The sequence below is a fragment of the Lycorma delicatula genome, chromosome 1 (genome assembly GCF_047948215.1).
Source record: "Lycorma delicatula isolate Av1 chromosome 1, ASM4794821v1, whole genome shotgun sequence".
Lineage (NCBI taxonomy): Eukaryota > Metazoa > Arthropoda > Insecta > Hemiptera > Fulgoridae > Lycorma > Lycorma delicatula.
In genome coordinates this window covers 138739546-138756249 of record NC_134455.1, presented here as the reverse complement: position 1 = coordinate 138756249, position 16704 = coordinate 138739546, and the positions used below count along the sequence as shown (strand labels likewise).

The following is a 16704-nucleotide window of genomic DNA, read 5'->3' as shown; positions in this document are numbered from 1 at the left end:
TGGTAGAAAATTGCACAGGGTATTATATTCATAAACTGAAACAAGAATTATTTTGATATCTTAAATTATCTAAAAACAGATTAGATTATTAAAAGTAAACAAACAAAAATATGTAATGCAAACTTACTACAATAATCTTTAAATGTGTTCCTTCACTGTCAACATGATTTAAAATTTCTTGGGTGGCCATTGTATCAGGATTGTTTTATATGATATCACTGTTGAAAATTCTTTCTTTTCTAGCTACTTGTGCTGGTATACTGACAATTTCTATGACCCCCAGAGGTTGTAATCCATCGGTATTAGGGCAGTCGATCTAGAAGGCCAATTGGTCTACCTCGCTATCTGATTGTTCGTAAATCCTACATTTAAATAATTTCTAACTTTTTGACAAAAATCTGTGGTAGTACCATATTTATTTCTCATTAGTAGTGGAACATCTAAAAGAAGCAACATATTTTTTTTAAGGTAGTATATATTTTCAGTAAGGCAATTTTCAAAAATAAATGGTCCAATAATATGCCGGTTAATATCACACCAAAAATTAACATACAGGACTTGGATCTGTTTTATTTCATTTTTCTGATCAAAAACTACATGAAACATCAATTTTTTTCTTATTTGAATATGATTTCTCATTACCCTTTAAGTTATATCAGGACAAAATTTTTCACAAGCTGTAATTAATTTTTTGCAAGCTATTTGTTATTGTTATTTTTATTTGTAGAACATACTAAAATTCATTCTACTTCTTCATGAATAATTCTCTTTAAGGGATTAACAGTAATAATTTAAAGAGATCCTTTCAATTTGTATTTTCTAAAGCAACACAGTTGTTTGTACTTTTGCTTTTAATTATGTAAATAATTTTAGTAATACTATAATTCTTTTTTAATATATTATTTATTGATGATGACTGTTTAATAATAATTAAAGATTTATTCAACAATACACAAGAACAGTTGTTCTGACTAAATTAATTGTGTGAATTTGCAGTTTGCATTTTCTTGTGTTTTCTTAGTGCATAGAAGATGGGATTTTTTAATTTATTTGTATGTTACTACTGCATATGCATGCCATTTTAGATAACCATGCGTATTTTCAGCTTTCTAGGTTCTATAATTTTTTAGTTATAAGGTTACAACATGTTGAAAACATTGCAATACAGCAATGCAGCAATGGGTTTTTTATTTTTAAATACTTGCAAGATACAAAAATTGGCTGTTAAATTATTTCACATAAGTGAAAATTAAATAGCCTGATGATAAGAAAGTTAAAAGTGTGAATGTATTCATCCGTTCATAATGTTGAATGTTGCAATCTGTGCTAAAAGAAAGTCACCTATTCTTAAAAAATAATATTCGCCTCTATTGCACCAGGGAACAGGACTGTTTTCTGGTAGCTCCTCATGTTAATTCAGCTTATGAGAAAGGCCTTATTATGTAGTGTTCAAAAAGTGATGCAACCTTATGGGAAAATGAGTAAGTTATAATAGTTATGAAAGTGGCCTCCATTATGCAATTTACATAATTGAATACACAGTACACATCTTAAACCTATATTGTAACATTTGTTTGGAATTGTAGCAAGAAATCGTTCAATTTCGCTCTGAAATTTGGTAATGGTGTGAGGATGAGTTTTGTAAGCAGCATCCTTAAGGGATGCCCTTAAGGTATCCCCACAAGAAACAGTCAGGGTGGGATAAATCAGGTGAGCACATCCCCTTCAAAATCATTTGTCCATGAAAACGCTGATCCAAGAAAGTCATAATGCTGTTGGCTGTATTATCTGTAGCATTGTCCTGTTGAAACCGTGTGTACTCTAGCCGGTCTGCAGGGTTAGTGTTTATAAATTGTTGCACCATCTGTATGTAGCGCTGTGCCATGAAACATATCTCATCAGACCAAAACCAGTCATTGAGTTCTTCCCCATCTGGCTTTACAGATGATATATACCTCTGACAGAAAGTTTTCCAGTGACTGCAGATAACTTGTGAACAACACAAATTCTGTATGGATGCATCTTTAAATACTTTTGCAATGCCATATGGGCAGTATGAATGGGGAAATCAGACTGGCAACTGGCTAGATAGGAGTCACACAGAATTCTTAGGACTAACAGAATATACAGTTTGCTTGTTGATCAACTTTTCTGGTTTTAGCAGTTTCAGTCGACCACTTTTGGCTGCATGTGCCACATTCTCTGTCTCTTGGAACTTGTTACACAACCGCTTGATGGAGGACTTGTTCGGTGCATCCACACCATGCTTTTCTGTGAAGGCAGTCTGGGTCTGGGCATAAATGGCATATCTAATGTATCGGGAGACTCTCTGCTGGGAGTATTGGGAATATTCTCTGCTGCATTGTGTAACCCAGTTTTTCTCAATTAAACCTACAACAAAAGAAGGAAGCATTCTTCCATAAGGTTGCCACTTTTTGAACACTCTTTACTTCCTTTGTCATTTTTAACATATTACCAAACCAAATATAAAAAACATCTTCCTAGAAATTTGTTTTAAATATTTAAAAAAAAATATTACTCTGTCAATGAATTTTTAAATAATCTCCATTCATCATCTACTCAAGTATACACTCAAATAGTTCTCATTAACACTTTCTGAATTGTGAATTATTTTGTTAGTACAATAGTTATTCATTCATGTTTTGATCTATATTTATATACGCCGTTCAGAATGAAAGCATTATTTATTTGTAGATATAATTGTCAAATAAATTGTGTTAAATTTTAATTATCAAACATACAGGACAATAATATTCATCTTAATGTCAGTACCAAATGATTTTTTTTTTTGAAGTAATAATCAAATGAAACTACATAATAAGATATAATTCATTCTTTACTGAATAAAACAAAATGTTATGATTTCAGCCTGAAGTTTTAGGTTATTTATAACGCAGCACTACAATTCATAAATTGCTTGATCCCTTTAGGATTCACCAGATACAAAAATTCATTTTATTAATTGTTTGTGGTTTTTTTTTTACAGATGTTATGCTTGTGTGTACTTGAAATCTATGAAAGATGCTCAGATACTTATAAATGAACTTAATGGCCAGTTTATTAAACATCATCGATTAGTTGTTGCTCTTGCTGGCATTATCGTAGATGAATATCGGGTATACAAAATTATGGAAGACAGGAATAACATGTGATCTAGAAAATGGTTGGATGTGTATTTTTTATGTGATTTTAAAATTTACTCTTTTTAAAGAAATACACAATAAAAGCATTTAAGTTTTTTTAAGTTTATAAACTCCTTATCAGATTCTATTTAATCATATTATATTTATGATATCGGTTAGTAGTATGTATAAAGTTTCATGAAACTTGAAAAAAAATCTTCTACAATCAGTTTAAATTTGACAAAGTGAAATCGTATATGCTATCATCAGGATTATAATTTGTTTAATTAGTGATCACCATGATGATAGAGTTTTGTATTTTTTAAGTTTCATTTATCAAATTTTATTTATTGATATGATTTATATGATGTAATAAGATGGTCAATTACGTGTTTTTACGTACTACTACTCTAAGCAGCATTTTATATTAAAAATAATTACATAAGATTTACATTATTTTTATTGCTGGTTTAACTTGGGGAAAACGTTTTTAGGATTAATTTCTTATCAAATCATTCAACTTTAATTGATAAACTATGATATAAATAAATGTTTCCACTTAAATTCTGTTTTCCTTATACAGTTTAGCTTAGTAGTTAACTTGCAACATGAGTAAATCATTTTTATCACTAGTTGACCTCATTTATGTTCTAGATTTCAGTAATTATTTTTACATCTCTCAATGTAGCTAATTTTTTCTTTTTTTGTCCTTCAGAATCTAATTTTGGTTATGCGCATTTTAGATATGAGTTTTTGTTTGTCTTTTTTTATATAAATTTGAATATCTAATGCTAGTATGCTAGATATTTACTCTGAAAATTATTTAATTAGAAAGTGTAGTAATATTAATTTCTACATATTTACTTTTTTATTTCTCTGGGTATGATGTGTCTTTTTTTGATGCATCACACAAAGGCTGTTCCAATAAGTACTTGGAGATTTGTTGTTTTTTTTTTAAAGTTCTTAAAAGTAAAAAATTTATTTTCATTAACTTGGGACATGGAAGTTGTGCTTTAACGAAGAGGTTTTCCAAATTTGCATCTTGGCTGTTTCTCCAAATGACTATTCCTTTTGTGAAAATTCCAATAACATTTTGGCAAAATCATGATTTAATTTCATTGATAATTTGATGAATATTTTTTCAAATCGATTCTTCTTTAAATCTTCAAAGTTTCTGGGTTATTTCATGGGCTTTTATCCATTACAAAGTTGCATAGGAAAAATCTAAGGGCATAATTGCACTTAATTATTGCATAATTATGTTGGCCAGTTTGTGTCCATTTTGAAAGTTGACATGGCATGGATAACATGTTAATAAAGCCACTACTGTTTTTCTTGTTGTGCGGCACGTAGTGTTGTTTTGTTGAAAAAACTTTCATCAAATCCATATTCTCTAATATTGACCATAAAAATCTGATTAGCATGGAGCAATAGTGTTTGCTATTGACAGAGTGTTCCACCATCCTCTTATCCAAAAAAGAGTGGTGGCCATATCAAATGCACTGTCCTCTAGGATTCAGTTTGCAAACACTTACTGATGTCTGATGAGTAGACTTCAGTTTTTGAGTTAACTGTATTTTTTTAAGCGTTTAGTGCAAGGCCGTTTTTTAATGTTTGTTGCAGGACTTTTGGTAATGTTCAGTTATTGATAAGAATAGCAACGGATTAATGTTGGTGGATTTTACTGGTATGTTTATTTATGTAGTAATACATCTGTTAGATGACCACAGTCAGCACATACCACAATTTTCACATGTTAAATTTCTTGATACGGGTGTGAAATGTGTCTTCAATTTGCACATGATTATATCCAGTGATTACCTTAGGTTACAAATTGTCTTTTTAATAAAGGTAATAATCATAAAATGCTAGCAGAATATTTATACGTCTTCAGTTGTCAAACATATCATGATTTCTAGAGTTCATGGATAACATATAAAAATTTTAGGTTGATTGTTACAAAACGGTGTGATTATTAAATCCCAATGTATTTATGGGCACCTGTTGTATGGTGTACTTGATTAAACTTCGAAGTATGTGATTGAATATGAATATGTGATATATTTTGACCGATTGTACTTAATATGGTCGTAGCTATGCAAGAGGGAACCAACTCAAAAAAGCTAGTTTTCCAGGGTAGCCTCTGTTACAAATCTTTGTTTTATAAATTCCTGAAAACTGTCAACTACTTACACACTATTTTTAATTAAAAATGCCATGTATTTTTAACATATATAGATAAAATACCAAATCTGTGAGTTATTTCTAATAATTGGTCTGTGATTCTGTATTGTATATTATTAGAATAATTTTTTTTGTTTTATCAAAGAGAAACAAGGATAAGAATAACTGATCATGGCTTCTCCTTTCATTATGCATATTTGTCTGAATGTAAACCAATTTATTTTAGTGCAGGTAACATCTTTTTTCCTGTTTATTTTTTTCTCTATATCTTCTGTAAATTTGAAATCAGTTGACTCGTCCTTGTAACAATAAAAGGATTTTTATTCCTTGCCTAACTTCAGCATAATCATCAGGCATATACAGTCTTTGTTGCAGTTTCAGTATGCATTTGACGTCCCCAAAGTCACTGTCGTGTGTCTTGAGATAAAGTACTTCAAAATAATTTATTTATTGGCCAAAACTGTTTTGGCTTCCAAAACAGTTTTTCACTTAAGTACAATCTTAATTCTGTTTTGGCCTCTACATGAGTTGCTCCATAATATTAATCTCGTGACTTCATTACCAACAAAGTTCAATACATCTGCAAATATGATTTAACTTCCTTCACTTTCTAACCAAATATTAAAGTAGTTTTTTTCACTTTTACCACTCCAAATCCCTAAATTTTGTAAGCATAACTGTCTTTTATAGTTTATAACATTTGTTTGTAAACAGGGTAGAGGAAGTGTCATAGAAAAATCGAAGGTCAGTACTTCTAAACTTTCATCATTTTTAGCACTTTCCTTTCAGTTTTTAATAGATCTCGAGCTGTTTCGGGCAGTTTCAAGTGCTGCTGCTGTTGCTGTAACTTATATGCTTTTTCAGTTTCATCTCCTGTATTGTTAATCTTGACAACAATTGATTGCATCACATATCTGACAAGTATTTTTTTTCACAGGTTTTCGACATAGATTAAAACATTTTTTTTTTAAATAATTGATATTTGGAAAAAGACAATATAATCCATTTTATAAAAGTCATACATTTTTTTTAAGCATAACATCTGGTAATAAATTCCAGTGTATAATTTTTTTGACTATCAGAAGTTCTGTTATGTCCTCCTGTAATACCTCTTTTGTCAACCACTAAATGTAAACACAATTTTTTTCATTGCAGTGTCAATGTGTTTTGTTGAGATCTGCAATCTTTGAAAAAAAAATCCATGTAAATCTTTTCCTGGGCAATATCTGGTACCTACTATTGGAAGGTTCCTTGCCTCTACGGCATTCTACATTCTTTGACCATGGTTCCAATGAAGGTGGTTTGGGTATTCTAATCACCTAATTCCCAATATTTATTAAAATCTACTCTTCTTTTTACCACAGTAATTTTCTCATTACACTTAATTTTACAATTGCAAATGTAATCTCAGAATAATTTAGGGTAAACTTTTTCGCATTTTGTGTTTACGTATGATGGTTTTATGATTTTTTTTCTTCTTTCTTTCAGTCTTGTCATTTGGTCTTTACTTTCTTTTTCGACCTTTCTTAGGTCATCCTTGCTGAACATTTTCTTCATTCAATGAATGAATGTCGCAAAACACATTCACCAGTATGAGTTATCGGTTCCTGGTTGGATAACACAAAGTGTTATCTTATATCTATCAATATATAGATGTTATATATTTTCATAGTAGTTGGTTACTGGTTAAATAGCAATAATAAACTCCAATAATTGGATCTTTTTTGTATAATGTAAAGTGGAATATCTTCTATTAATAAATGACTTTTCCTAAAAACAAAAAATTTGTAATCTGTTCCCTTTTGCATAACTATGTCTATATGGTAACATGTTATAGCATCTGTTACAATTAGGTGGTTCCTTATCCTGAAATGTCTAAGGAGAGTAGATTTCTCTTAAGGATTTGAAATAAAGATAGAATGATATTAAAAGTTGAATTTAATAAACTGGTTGCTAAATATCACTGATATTAAATAATATTGGGTTAATGATTATAACAGTTTATAAAACTAATAAAAAAAAAAGCTGAACTATTGAGTCAGATTTATTTTAGTTGTGTTAATGGTGATTTATGAGAGTTCAGAACTGTTTTAGATGGTATTATGGAAGACACTTCGGAGACTCATTATGTTTCACTTGATGGATAAAATTTTAGTTTTACACAAACTTTTTAAAATGGTTACAAGAAGAAACTAAGAACAACTTCTTATTTTCTATGTTGATATGTTCCAGTATGTCAATTTTTTGACTCTCAGAAATTTTGTTATGCCCTCCTTTAATACCTCTTTTGTCAATCACTGAATGTGAACACAATTTTTTCAGCAGTGTCAATGCGTTTTGTAGAGATCTGCAAACTCTGAAAAAATGCAAACTTAAGTATTTTGTTAGGTTTTAGGGTCATGCAGTTCCAAAATTTAATGAATTCATTTGGAGATATATTTAAACAAATAAAAAAAAAAGAAAATAAAAAAGAATAATTTTATAAGTATAGTATTAAAACATAAAAATGTTTCTTTTCTATGTGTTTTGGCACTCTGTTAGAACAGGAAATATTGTTGGCACATTATATCATTTTTAAAGTAACAGCAGAATGGAAAAAGGATGAACATTTTTTACTAAAATAGGTTAGGAATCTTTGTTGTGTTCTAGGAAAAAATTACAGTCACCTCTATACTCATATGAAACAGATGTATTTTTTTAATGAATAGCTGAAGTATTCCTTCTCATTTTAATGAAAGTTTTTCATCTCTTCTTAACCATCTTTCCATTTTGTTTATAATAAAATTATAAACTATGCATTTATCATAGTTATATTGTTAATGAATCAGATAATTTTCATAATTTGTACAAGTATTTAAAGAAAAAAATGTTCAACTCGACAGAGTAATACAAAAAATGACTGTTTAATTCTGTAAAATTTTTATAGTCTTAAAAAGCAATTAGAATTTTTGTTTTATAATTAATTAATTTAGGCAATATAAATATTATCAAAAATTATATCATAAATACATACACAGTGTTCATTTAGTGACATGATGTAAGTAAAACAAATTCTGTTTTAATGGCAAGATAATTTAATTATACGATAACAAAAAGTTAGTGTTTTAGTTTTTTCCATTTGCATGTCCCAATGAATGTTCAAAATGTTCACTTTAAGCTTTGATGCAGACATCAATTCGTTATTTCCCTGTTCAGTACAATTTTCGTTAGAGATCCTGTCTTAAATATTTTCTTTCATCTGTGCAGGTTCTTGAAAATGGTATTTTTCATCTAAAAGTTTTGTTTGTATTGTAAAGATATTTTCCATAAATAAAAATCTGGGGACTATGGAGGTCAGAGTCATCAGGAAATAATAATCAAAAACTCCTAAAATTCTCAAGCAGGCAGTGTGGTATATAGCACCATCATGCTACAACCAGCAATTTTGCCTTTCAGTTATAAACATAGTCACAATATTTGTAATAATTCCTGAGTAAGTTTCTGCAGTTAATCAACTGTGAAAAAAATGAATTCACCCTCTGTCACAAAATCATACACCAAACAACTTATTTTGAAATCGGGATGGTCTTTCACGATAAATGGAGGATTCTCACATTTCTGTACTCTATGTTTTTTCTTTTAATGTATCCAGAAAGATGAAACCTGGCTTTATCCTAATAAACAACATCATCCACAACAAACAAACCATCTCAAATGAAACTTTTGAGTATTACCAAAGTTGTGTGTTTAAAGTAAGGTTTGTGGAGTTCTTGAACAACCCGAATTTAATTTGTATGTAACTTTAGTTTTTTGTAGCTTTGTGAATAACCCTGAATGAAAGTCTAGTCTGTTGAGAAAGCTGACTTTCCTGGAAAATGTAAAATTGAGCAATGGATTAGTGTGAAAACTGTCATTATTGTGCAACACTGATGAATGACTAAATAAACAAAAAATAGTATATTTATTTGGTGTTGTAGTATCAGGAAAATTAGCCATAAAAATATTCTAGCATTCACAATAAGGTTGTGATTAGATAATGTTCCACAGTTATTCTGTTATTCCACAGTTATTTTGTTATTTTATATGCTGGGCTTGTGAAACCACATTGTACAGTTATGGGTTACATGATTTATGAATACCTGTATGATGTATGATGTATTTACTGAATAAATTTATAATTTTAATGAGATGTGTTTGAAAAGAGTTTAATTCTCTCATTTTTAGAATCATCCTATGACTGTAAAATTTCCTATGTTCTTAAAATTTTCAATTCACTATTTGGTGTTAAAATTTTGTAACAGGATACCAACCAATTGAGTGATAGAACTACAGATAACGTATTTCAATTATTTTTTAAAATTTAAAATTTGTATTAAGTATTAGTAAGACATTTTCCATACTGTTTTTGTAGATATTCTTCTGTGTATTGTGAGCCTATCTGCCTCTCTTACCCTCCTCTCTCTTTTCTTTCTATGTGTGTGTGTGTGTCATACTCACACACACATAAATCTAATGATTATAACAACTGTTCTATCAATACCTGCTTTTATAATCGGTGGATCATAAATCTCTTTTTGATTGTGCATCTTAATTTGGTCTGAATAAAGAGCCACAAAAATTATCTAATTGGTGCAGTTTTTTTTTGACAAACCTACCTCACTTGTACTACGGCCAGTTATTTATTAAACAGACCTGATGATCCGTGCATTTTATTTTGTTACTTCAATTATCATAGGAAAAAAATTGTATTTTATTCTTTGATTTTATGTTTGAAGTCATATTATTCAGTATGTTGTAAAAGGTGGTAATTTATTAATGTCATGTGTAATGTTCATTTAAGTTTTTTCATAACAAATAGTTTAATACAGCTATTACAGTTTATAATACTACTTCAGTTTTATCGTGTAATTAATTAAATACAGTAAATTATTTTGTTTATATTACTGTAATGAAACAAGAAATTAGAATTTTCTTTATATGCCTGTGCAGATTTTTTATCTAACACAATCTGTTTTTTATCTACTAATTTTAATATTTATAATATAAATTTGAAAAAAATGGAAGACAATTGTCATCTGCTATTAGCAGGAATTCAAAAATTTTCAAGTGATTATAACCAAGCAGTTTTTATATAATATTAAAAACATTGAATTTCTATTCATTATTCCTATTATACAATAAAAATTTGTAAAATTGCAATTTTTTTTTTTTTTACAATAATATAATAAATACATAACTCGTATAAACCAGATGGGTTTCTATGATCGGTGATTTACCTATTATTATTTTTTACAAAGGTTTAGTTATAATAGTTTTTGTATTTGTTTTCTCCTGGATGTTTTGTAAAATTTTATAAACTTAAAAAAGAAACTTTTTCACTAAGATATACTTACTCTTAAAGTATTTCAAATCCATTCAATCTGAAAAAAATCAAAACATTTACTTTGATGTAAATGTAATCTGTAAATGTAAGTAAAAAAAGAAAATTAAAAAAAAAATAGTATAATAAAGTCTGCAATCCTTTCAATTAATTGTAAGTGATAAAATGGTTATAAATTTTGTATTGTAAAGACAAATTTAATGAAAAGAATTTGAGTGATAATGAAAATATAAAATTCAGTCTTTGTACAAATAATTTTTTTAAATAATATTTTGGTACCACCAGATGCAGTTCATAAAAAGTAAGAACACTTACCTATTTGAAGTACTTTCAGAGCATCAGCTCAATCTTCAGCAGACTTATTTATAAAATATACATAAATACGGGGCTTTGGAATGACCACTTTTTTGAGTGTTCCTCTCCAGCATCAAAGTATTTTCTCCAGCTCTGGTTAAAATATTCATATAGGAATTACATTGATTTTTTCTATATAAGTACATATAAAAAAAAATTGTTATTTGCAACTATTTTATTTATTATTAAAAAAAGTTAACATAAGACCTGAAATTTATTTGTTGATTTTAATAAATAAAATGGCAGACAGCAAATCATCCTTCATTGACTGCCTGTTATCATTTACAATTAACCTGGAAAATAGACGCTCAATACTTGCTTGATAGGTTAGTATGCTTGAAGTGACTCTGCGTGTTTTTCTGATGTGCTTCAGATAATGGTTAGTAGCTTCAATACATTCACCTTAATGTCCTCTATTGCATTGCAGTCTTCATCCATATGTTTATTTATTTCGTTGTAATCTTTATTATGTATGTGGAAATTCAACGACTGTTTTCTTTTCTATCTAATTATTTTTCAAAATCATCATCTTCTGAATCTATATTTATTATATTACAAGTTGGCTGTGACAGCTGAAGAATTGCTGGTTCTTCAGTCAAATTAATCAGTATTTGCTCTTTGATTTGCCGTTTGATGTCTTTCACTTTTAGTTTTTCTGCTGCACTTAATAAGATTCTATACCTTTCTTTTTCCTGTTTAGCCTCCAGTAATTACCATTCAGATAATACTTCAGAGGATGATATGTATGAGTGTAAATGAAGTGTAGTCTTGTACAGTCTCAGTTTGACCATTCCTGAGATGTGTGGTTAATTTAAACCCAACCATCAAAGAAAACCGGTATCCACGATCTAATATTCAAATTCATGAAAAAATAACCGACTTTACTAGGACTTGAATGCTGGAACTCTCAACTTCCAAATCAGCTGATTTAGGAAGACGTGTTCGCCACTAGACCAACCTGCTGGGTTAAGATTCTATACCTAGAATAAACACTCCAGCAAGAAAATGTGTGTTTAAAAGCTTTTCTTTCCCCTTTTTCATGGAGGACAGAATGCCTAACGCAACATATCTTCCAGATTCTTCCATACGTTTTTGTAGTTTACACCTTTCTTTCATAAATGCCCATGGAGTAAGATCGGTAGCTTGAAGGACAATTGTTGAAATATTTGGTTTTTCTAAAACAGCTCTTATAGCTTTTATTTTGTCCTATTCTGCTTTGCTAAGTTCTAGGTCTTTTGTCCTGGAAGCAGCTACTTGGTCGCAGTAGTCTTTGAAAAAAAGAAGATGATCAACAAAACATTACAAATTTTTTGTTGGTGTTCGTAATTTTACCACAACCTGTCGAATTTTCCCTAATATTTTTATTATTTGTTCATTCTTTAATCCATCCCAAATGGCCAGTTGAAGAGTGTGAATTGCACACCTTAGTTGAATTTTCATATTATCATTAGTCCACACTAGCAATATTAGGGAAGGATAAAAATCCTAATCTCAAATTAGGATTAGGATCCTAATCCTAACAGTGGGCTAAAAAACCCACTATTGCGAAATGTCTACATTCATCTCTTTGATGTCCAGTTTTTTCATCTTCTTTATTCTTCCAAGTTTATTTACAGCACATATATTCCGCTGCATTATCTACACAAATATTTAGTATTTGTTCAATGATTTCAAATTTTTTTTAGTTTCTTTAATTTGATTTTTCACATATAAAGAGTTATATGTGAAAAATGCCTTCCTTCAGTATCAACAATATGCAATGTTTTTATTTCAATTTTCTCATTTTTTTTCATTCCAAAATTGTACATTGATGGCAAGAAAATTTCTATTTGCGCAGGTTGTAGCATCTAGCTTTAAACAGCATAATTTTCCTTTTAGTTGTCATTTTTAAATTTAAAATTGAGTTAAACCTGATATTTAAATTGTATGTCTTATGACATTTCCATTCTCATCAGCTCAAATATTAAAAATATACATATACATCGGAGCACTATAAATTTCCTGCTCCACTCCTGCTCCGAGTAAAAATCTGTTGTTGCTCCATGCACCTGCTCCAGCTTTGCTTTAAAGCCCTGCATAAATAAAATATGAAAATGAAGAAATATTATTTCTAATAATGTATATAATCAGGGAATATTAAAAATGTCAGCATGTATATTATTATACCTTTGTCATATTTAAAAACATCCTATATCTACAATGATAATACAGAATAGTATTATCAGATCATTTAATCGTTATGTCAGGTCCACCAAATTTATTATCATATTCAACTCTTTATAAGTGTATAACTATTATTAATAAATATATCTATTATATTAATATTATAATATTTGTCCAGTGTATCAATTTCCTTATTATTATCTGAAATTTCTAAATTATTTTTCATATCAGTAATATTATGTTTATTTTATATTAAACATATATGTTCTGTAGCATTTGTAAATTTAGTTACTACCTTTTTGTAATTATTATAGTGTTGAGTAAATCTCTTTGAACAACTTGGTGGTGATATATATATATATATATATATATATATATATATCATCACCTGTGTATCTTCCTGGATCTTTATATAATCTTATATTAAACTATTTATCATGTATTCAGTGCTGATTCTTTTCACCTTTTTTTTTTTACTTTCATGGAGATCTCTACTTCATTAGAATGTATTAATTTTGTTAGATAAAAAAAAAAAACCTTAAAAAATTTGAATATGTAGAAGAGATTTTATTCATTCAGACATGATGTAATATAATAATTATAGTAACACAAAACATTAGTTTTTAAATTTATGTATAGAAAACAAATCAGGATCAATTCATTAATAAACTGAATCCTCTCTAGGGAATCTAGAATAAGATAAAATTCAAATTTTTCCAAAAATTGTAAAAATTAGGTTTTACAGTGCTAACTTTCCTGGTCACCTTTTTGTTCCAGCAGCAGGAATCCTAGTACCGGAGACATTTCTGAAAGTTTTGATATGTAATAAGACCGTCAGCAACATTTTTTTTTACATTTTTGTCAAAATATTTTACTCTCATTTAATGTTTCATGTGAAAAGAAAAAAATTCATTTTGGGGAAATAGTATAACGACATTGATTGGTCTGATGAAGTTTTCATCTCCAGATAAAATTGTGGATTCATATTTTGCCTAGGAAAAACAAGTTCTTTGTGTATAATTAACATTAAAATAAAAAAAAGCAAATTAATTTGGGTTTTTAACTTAACTGTAGACTTGTCAGACATTATCTGGTTTATGAGAATTTGGCTTTTCCAGTGGCTTGAAATTTTTTTAAAATTTTTAAATAATAGATAAACTTTAAGACCGAGACAAATTACTGGGCCCAGAAATCTAATTACAGCAATGACTGCATTTATCATGCAGTCAATAATTGAATGTCAGCCAGATAGATTTTGAAGGTCAATGTTCGAGTGGTATTTTACTTTCTTGAAATTTGATTAAATTTCAATTATTTGTTACTAGTTTAAAAGTTTTGTGAATCAATTAAACAGTTTGTGTCCTATTTCTTTAGACAAGACAAAATTCTTTTCATCTAATCCTTTTTCCAAAACAAAATTCTATAAATACTTCATTTCTTTATTATCAGCCATCATAAAAATTGTGAAACTTTCTGCACTTTAAAAAAAAGAAAGAAAAGCTATATTGCAATCTATGACACTGATTACTGACTCACTTGAAGAATTTTGTTGACTGTTCATTGGTCCATATTAAGTACCTGTTATTTTAAGTCGCTTGTTGTATGTATCTACATTGTTTATTAACTGGGTTATATTTTAATTAATTTCCAAAGAAAATGTTAAGAGGTTGAAAAAATTTACATCAGAATTATTGTAGGTTTTTTCATTTCATCATAAGTCTGGTTCATTAAATAACAGTAATGAATGTATCAGAGTTCAAAGGGCTGATTGATAAATGTATTAACTTCTGTATTATTTCTTGTAATTATTGTAATATTAAAGTTATTGTTAATTATTCTAGTATAAGTTATAAAGTTGTATTTTCTTATGCTTGTACTGATATTTTTGGTTGTATTTAATCCTTTTTTTTTTTTTACACAAGAAGTACGGGTTTAATTTATTTTGTTAGTATTATTTTAATTTTGTATTGTTTTTCTTTTTTAAACACTTTAATTTGTGATTATCACATTGGACTGAGCTCTATAAGCCTTGAAGCTATGTTAATACATTACTTCTAGATTTACAGAGTTAATCTTGTGCGATAAGTAATTTTTATAGAAGTAACTTTAATACATTTTGAAATGTTTTTCAATTACAGCAAAATTTTAAATTTTCATCACTAAAGGAGCAGTTTGTCTGTGAATATTTGTGTCTTGTAAACCTGTTCCTAAAGAAAAAACCCAGTTTTATATTATACATGACTGTAAAAATTAAACTGTATTAAAGTTGATTCTTTTTTTCATTATTGTTATAATGTTTACATTATGTACATATATATAATGCATTTTATTAATGGATACAAATTAAAATTAATAAATAGATTTATAATTAATTAATTATTTGTAAAAATGAAATAAAAATTTTGGTTTTTTTCTTAACTGTAACTTACTGACTTCTTAATTTTAAAACTTTCTTATGTAATTTCACGCAGCCTTGACCATTAAAACTGATACATTTTTCAAAACCTTTTCTGAAACAAACAAAAACTAATATTTCCCAGGTTAGATTATAAATAAGAAATAAATATGTATTGTTTTCCTCCTCCTGTGTCTTAAATAAAGAGTAAATTTGTCATTCTATTTCTCTGTATAATTTTAAACAAAGCATTAACTAAATACTTTATTAATAGAGTTTCTATTATTGTTTACCAGTAATATATTCCATTCCCTATAGATGTGTGTCAAGAATTTATCAGTGATTAATATTTTGTTTGATTTTCTGTAGAAATAAATTTTTTTCTTTCTTTTCATATTTAATACTCGGGCAGTAGAGACTTTTTTAAAGTATATTTATATATTGAGCTTTGCATTTTTATATTAAGAGCGGTTATTTTAAATTAATGAAATATATTATTTTGAAAAATTGTTTTCTTTATTTCAATCTAAAGTACAAACTTGCCATAATGTTCTCAACTGTACTGACTTTGACACTGACAGACTTGTACATTAATATCTCCAAGTCAGTGATTTTTTAAATTTAGCAATTATTAATTTGATTGGAATGGTTCAGCATCTTGAGAATAAATCTTATACTAGATGCTGAATAAAAATCATTCCGATAAAAATTATTCCAGTTGTAAAGAATTTTTTATTCAAAAAGAATACTAATATTGAACAAAATTTTTAAGTGGTCCCCTACTCATTTTGGTTTGAGGTCTAGACCACTGCACCCTTAAAAAAATGATTGTTTCAAGTTAGAGCATTTGCTAAATTTCATTAAAAGCTTTTATTTAACTCTCTTTAGGAATAATCAAATCTTGCAACTGCTATATCTTTGATCTATTGTATGAAAATCAATAAAATTTGGTACACGTATGTAACTTCAATGACAATACAGCACTACGGTGTTGGAATTTGATATGACACGCCACCACGTGCTACCCCTACGCTAAATTCATGCATTTAGTTGAAAATTTTCATTTCTTTTGAACTATCATATGAAAATGATTGAAATTTGGTACA

The 16704-nt window shown here is 28.4% G+C and overlaps 1 protein-coding gene across 5 annotated transcripts in view; it reads left to right on the top strand.

Moving 5' to 3' along the window:
- LOC142323061 (uncharacterized) overlaps positions 1–15117 on the top strand; it is a 112282-nt gene extending 97165 nt beyond the window's left edge. For 3 of the 5 annotated variants that reach the window (XM_075362227.1, XM_075362189.1, XM_075362219.1), the window contains one exon: positions 3008–3255. In XM_075362227.1, coding sequence (XP_075218342.1) covers positions 3008–3173 — 166 coding nt within the window. In that variant the 3' untranslated portion in view covers positions 3174–3255. Of the gene's footprint in view, positions 1–3007; positions 3256–13980 lie in introns of those variants that run through there. The other 2 variants (XM_075362209.1, XM_075362198.1) reach the window with 2 other exon arrangements.
- The last annotated feature ends 1587 nt before the right edge of the window (positions 15118–16704 follow it).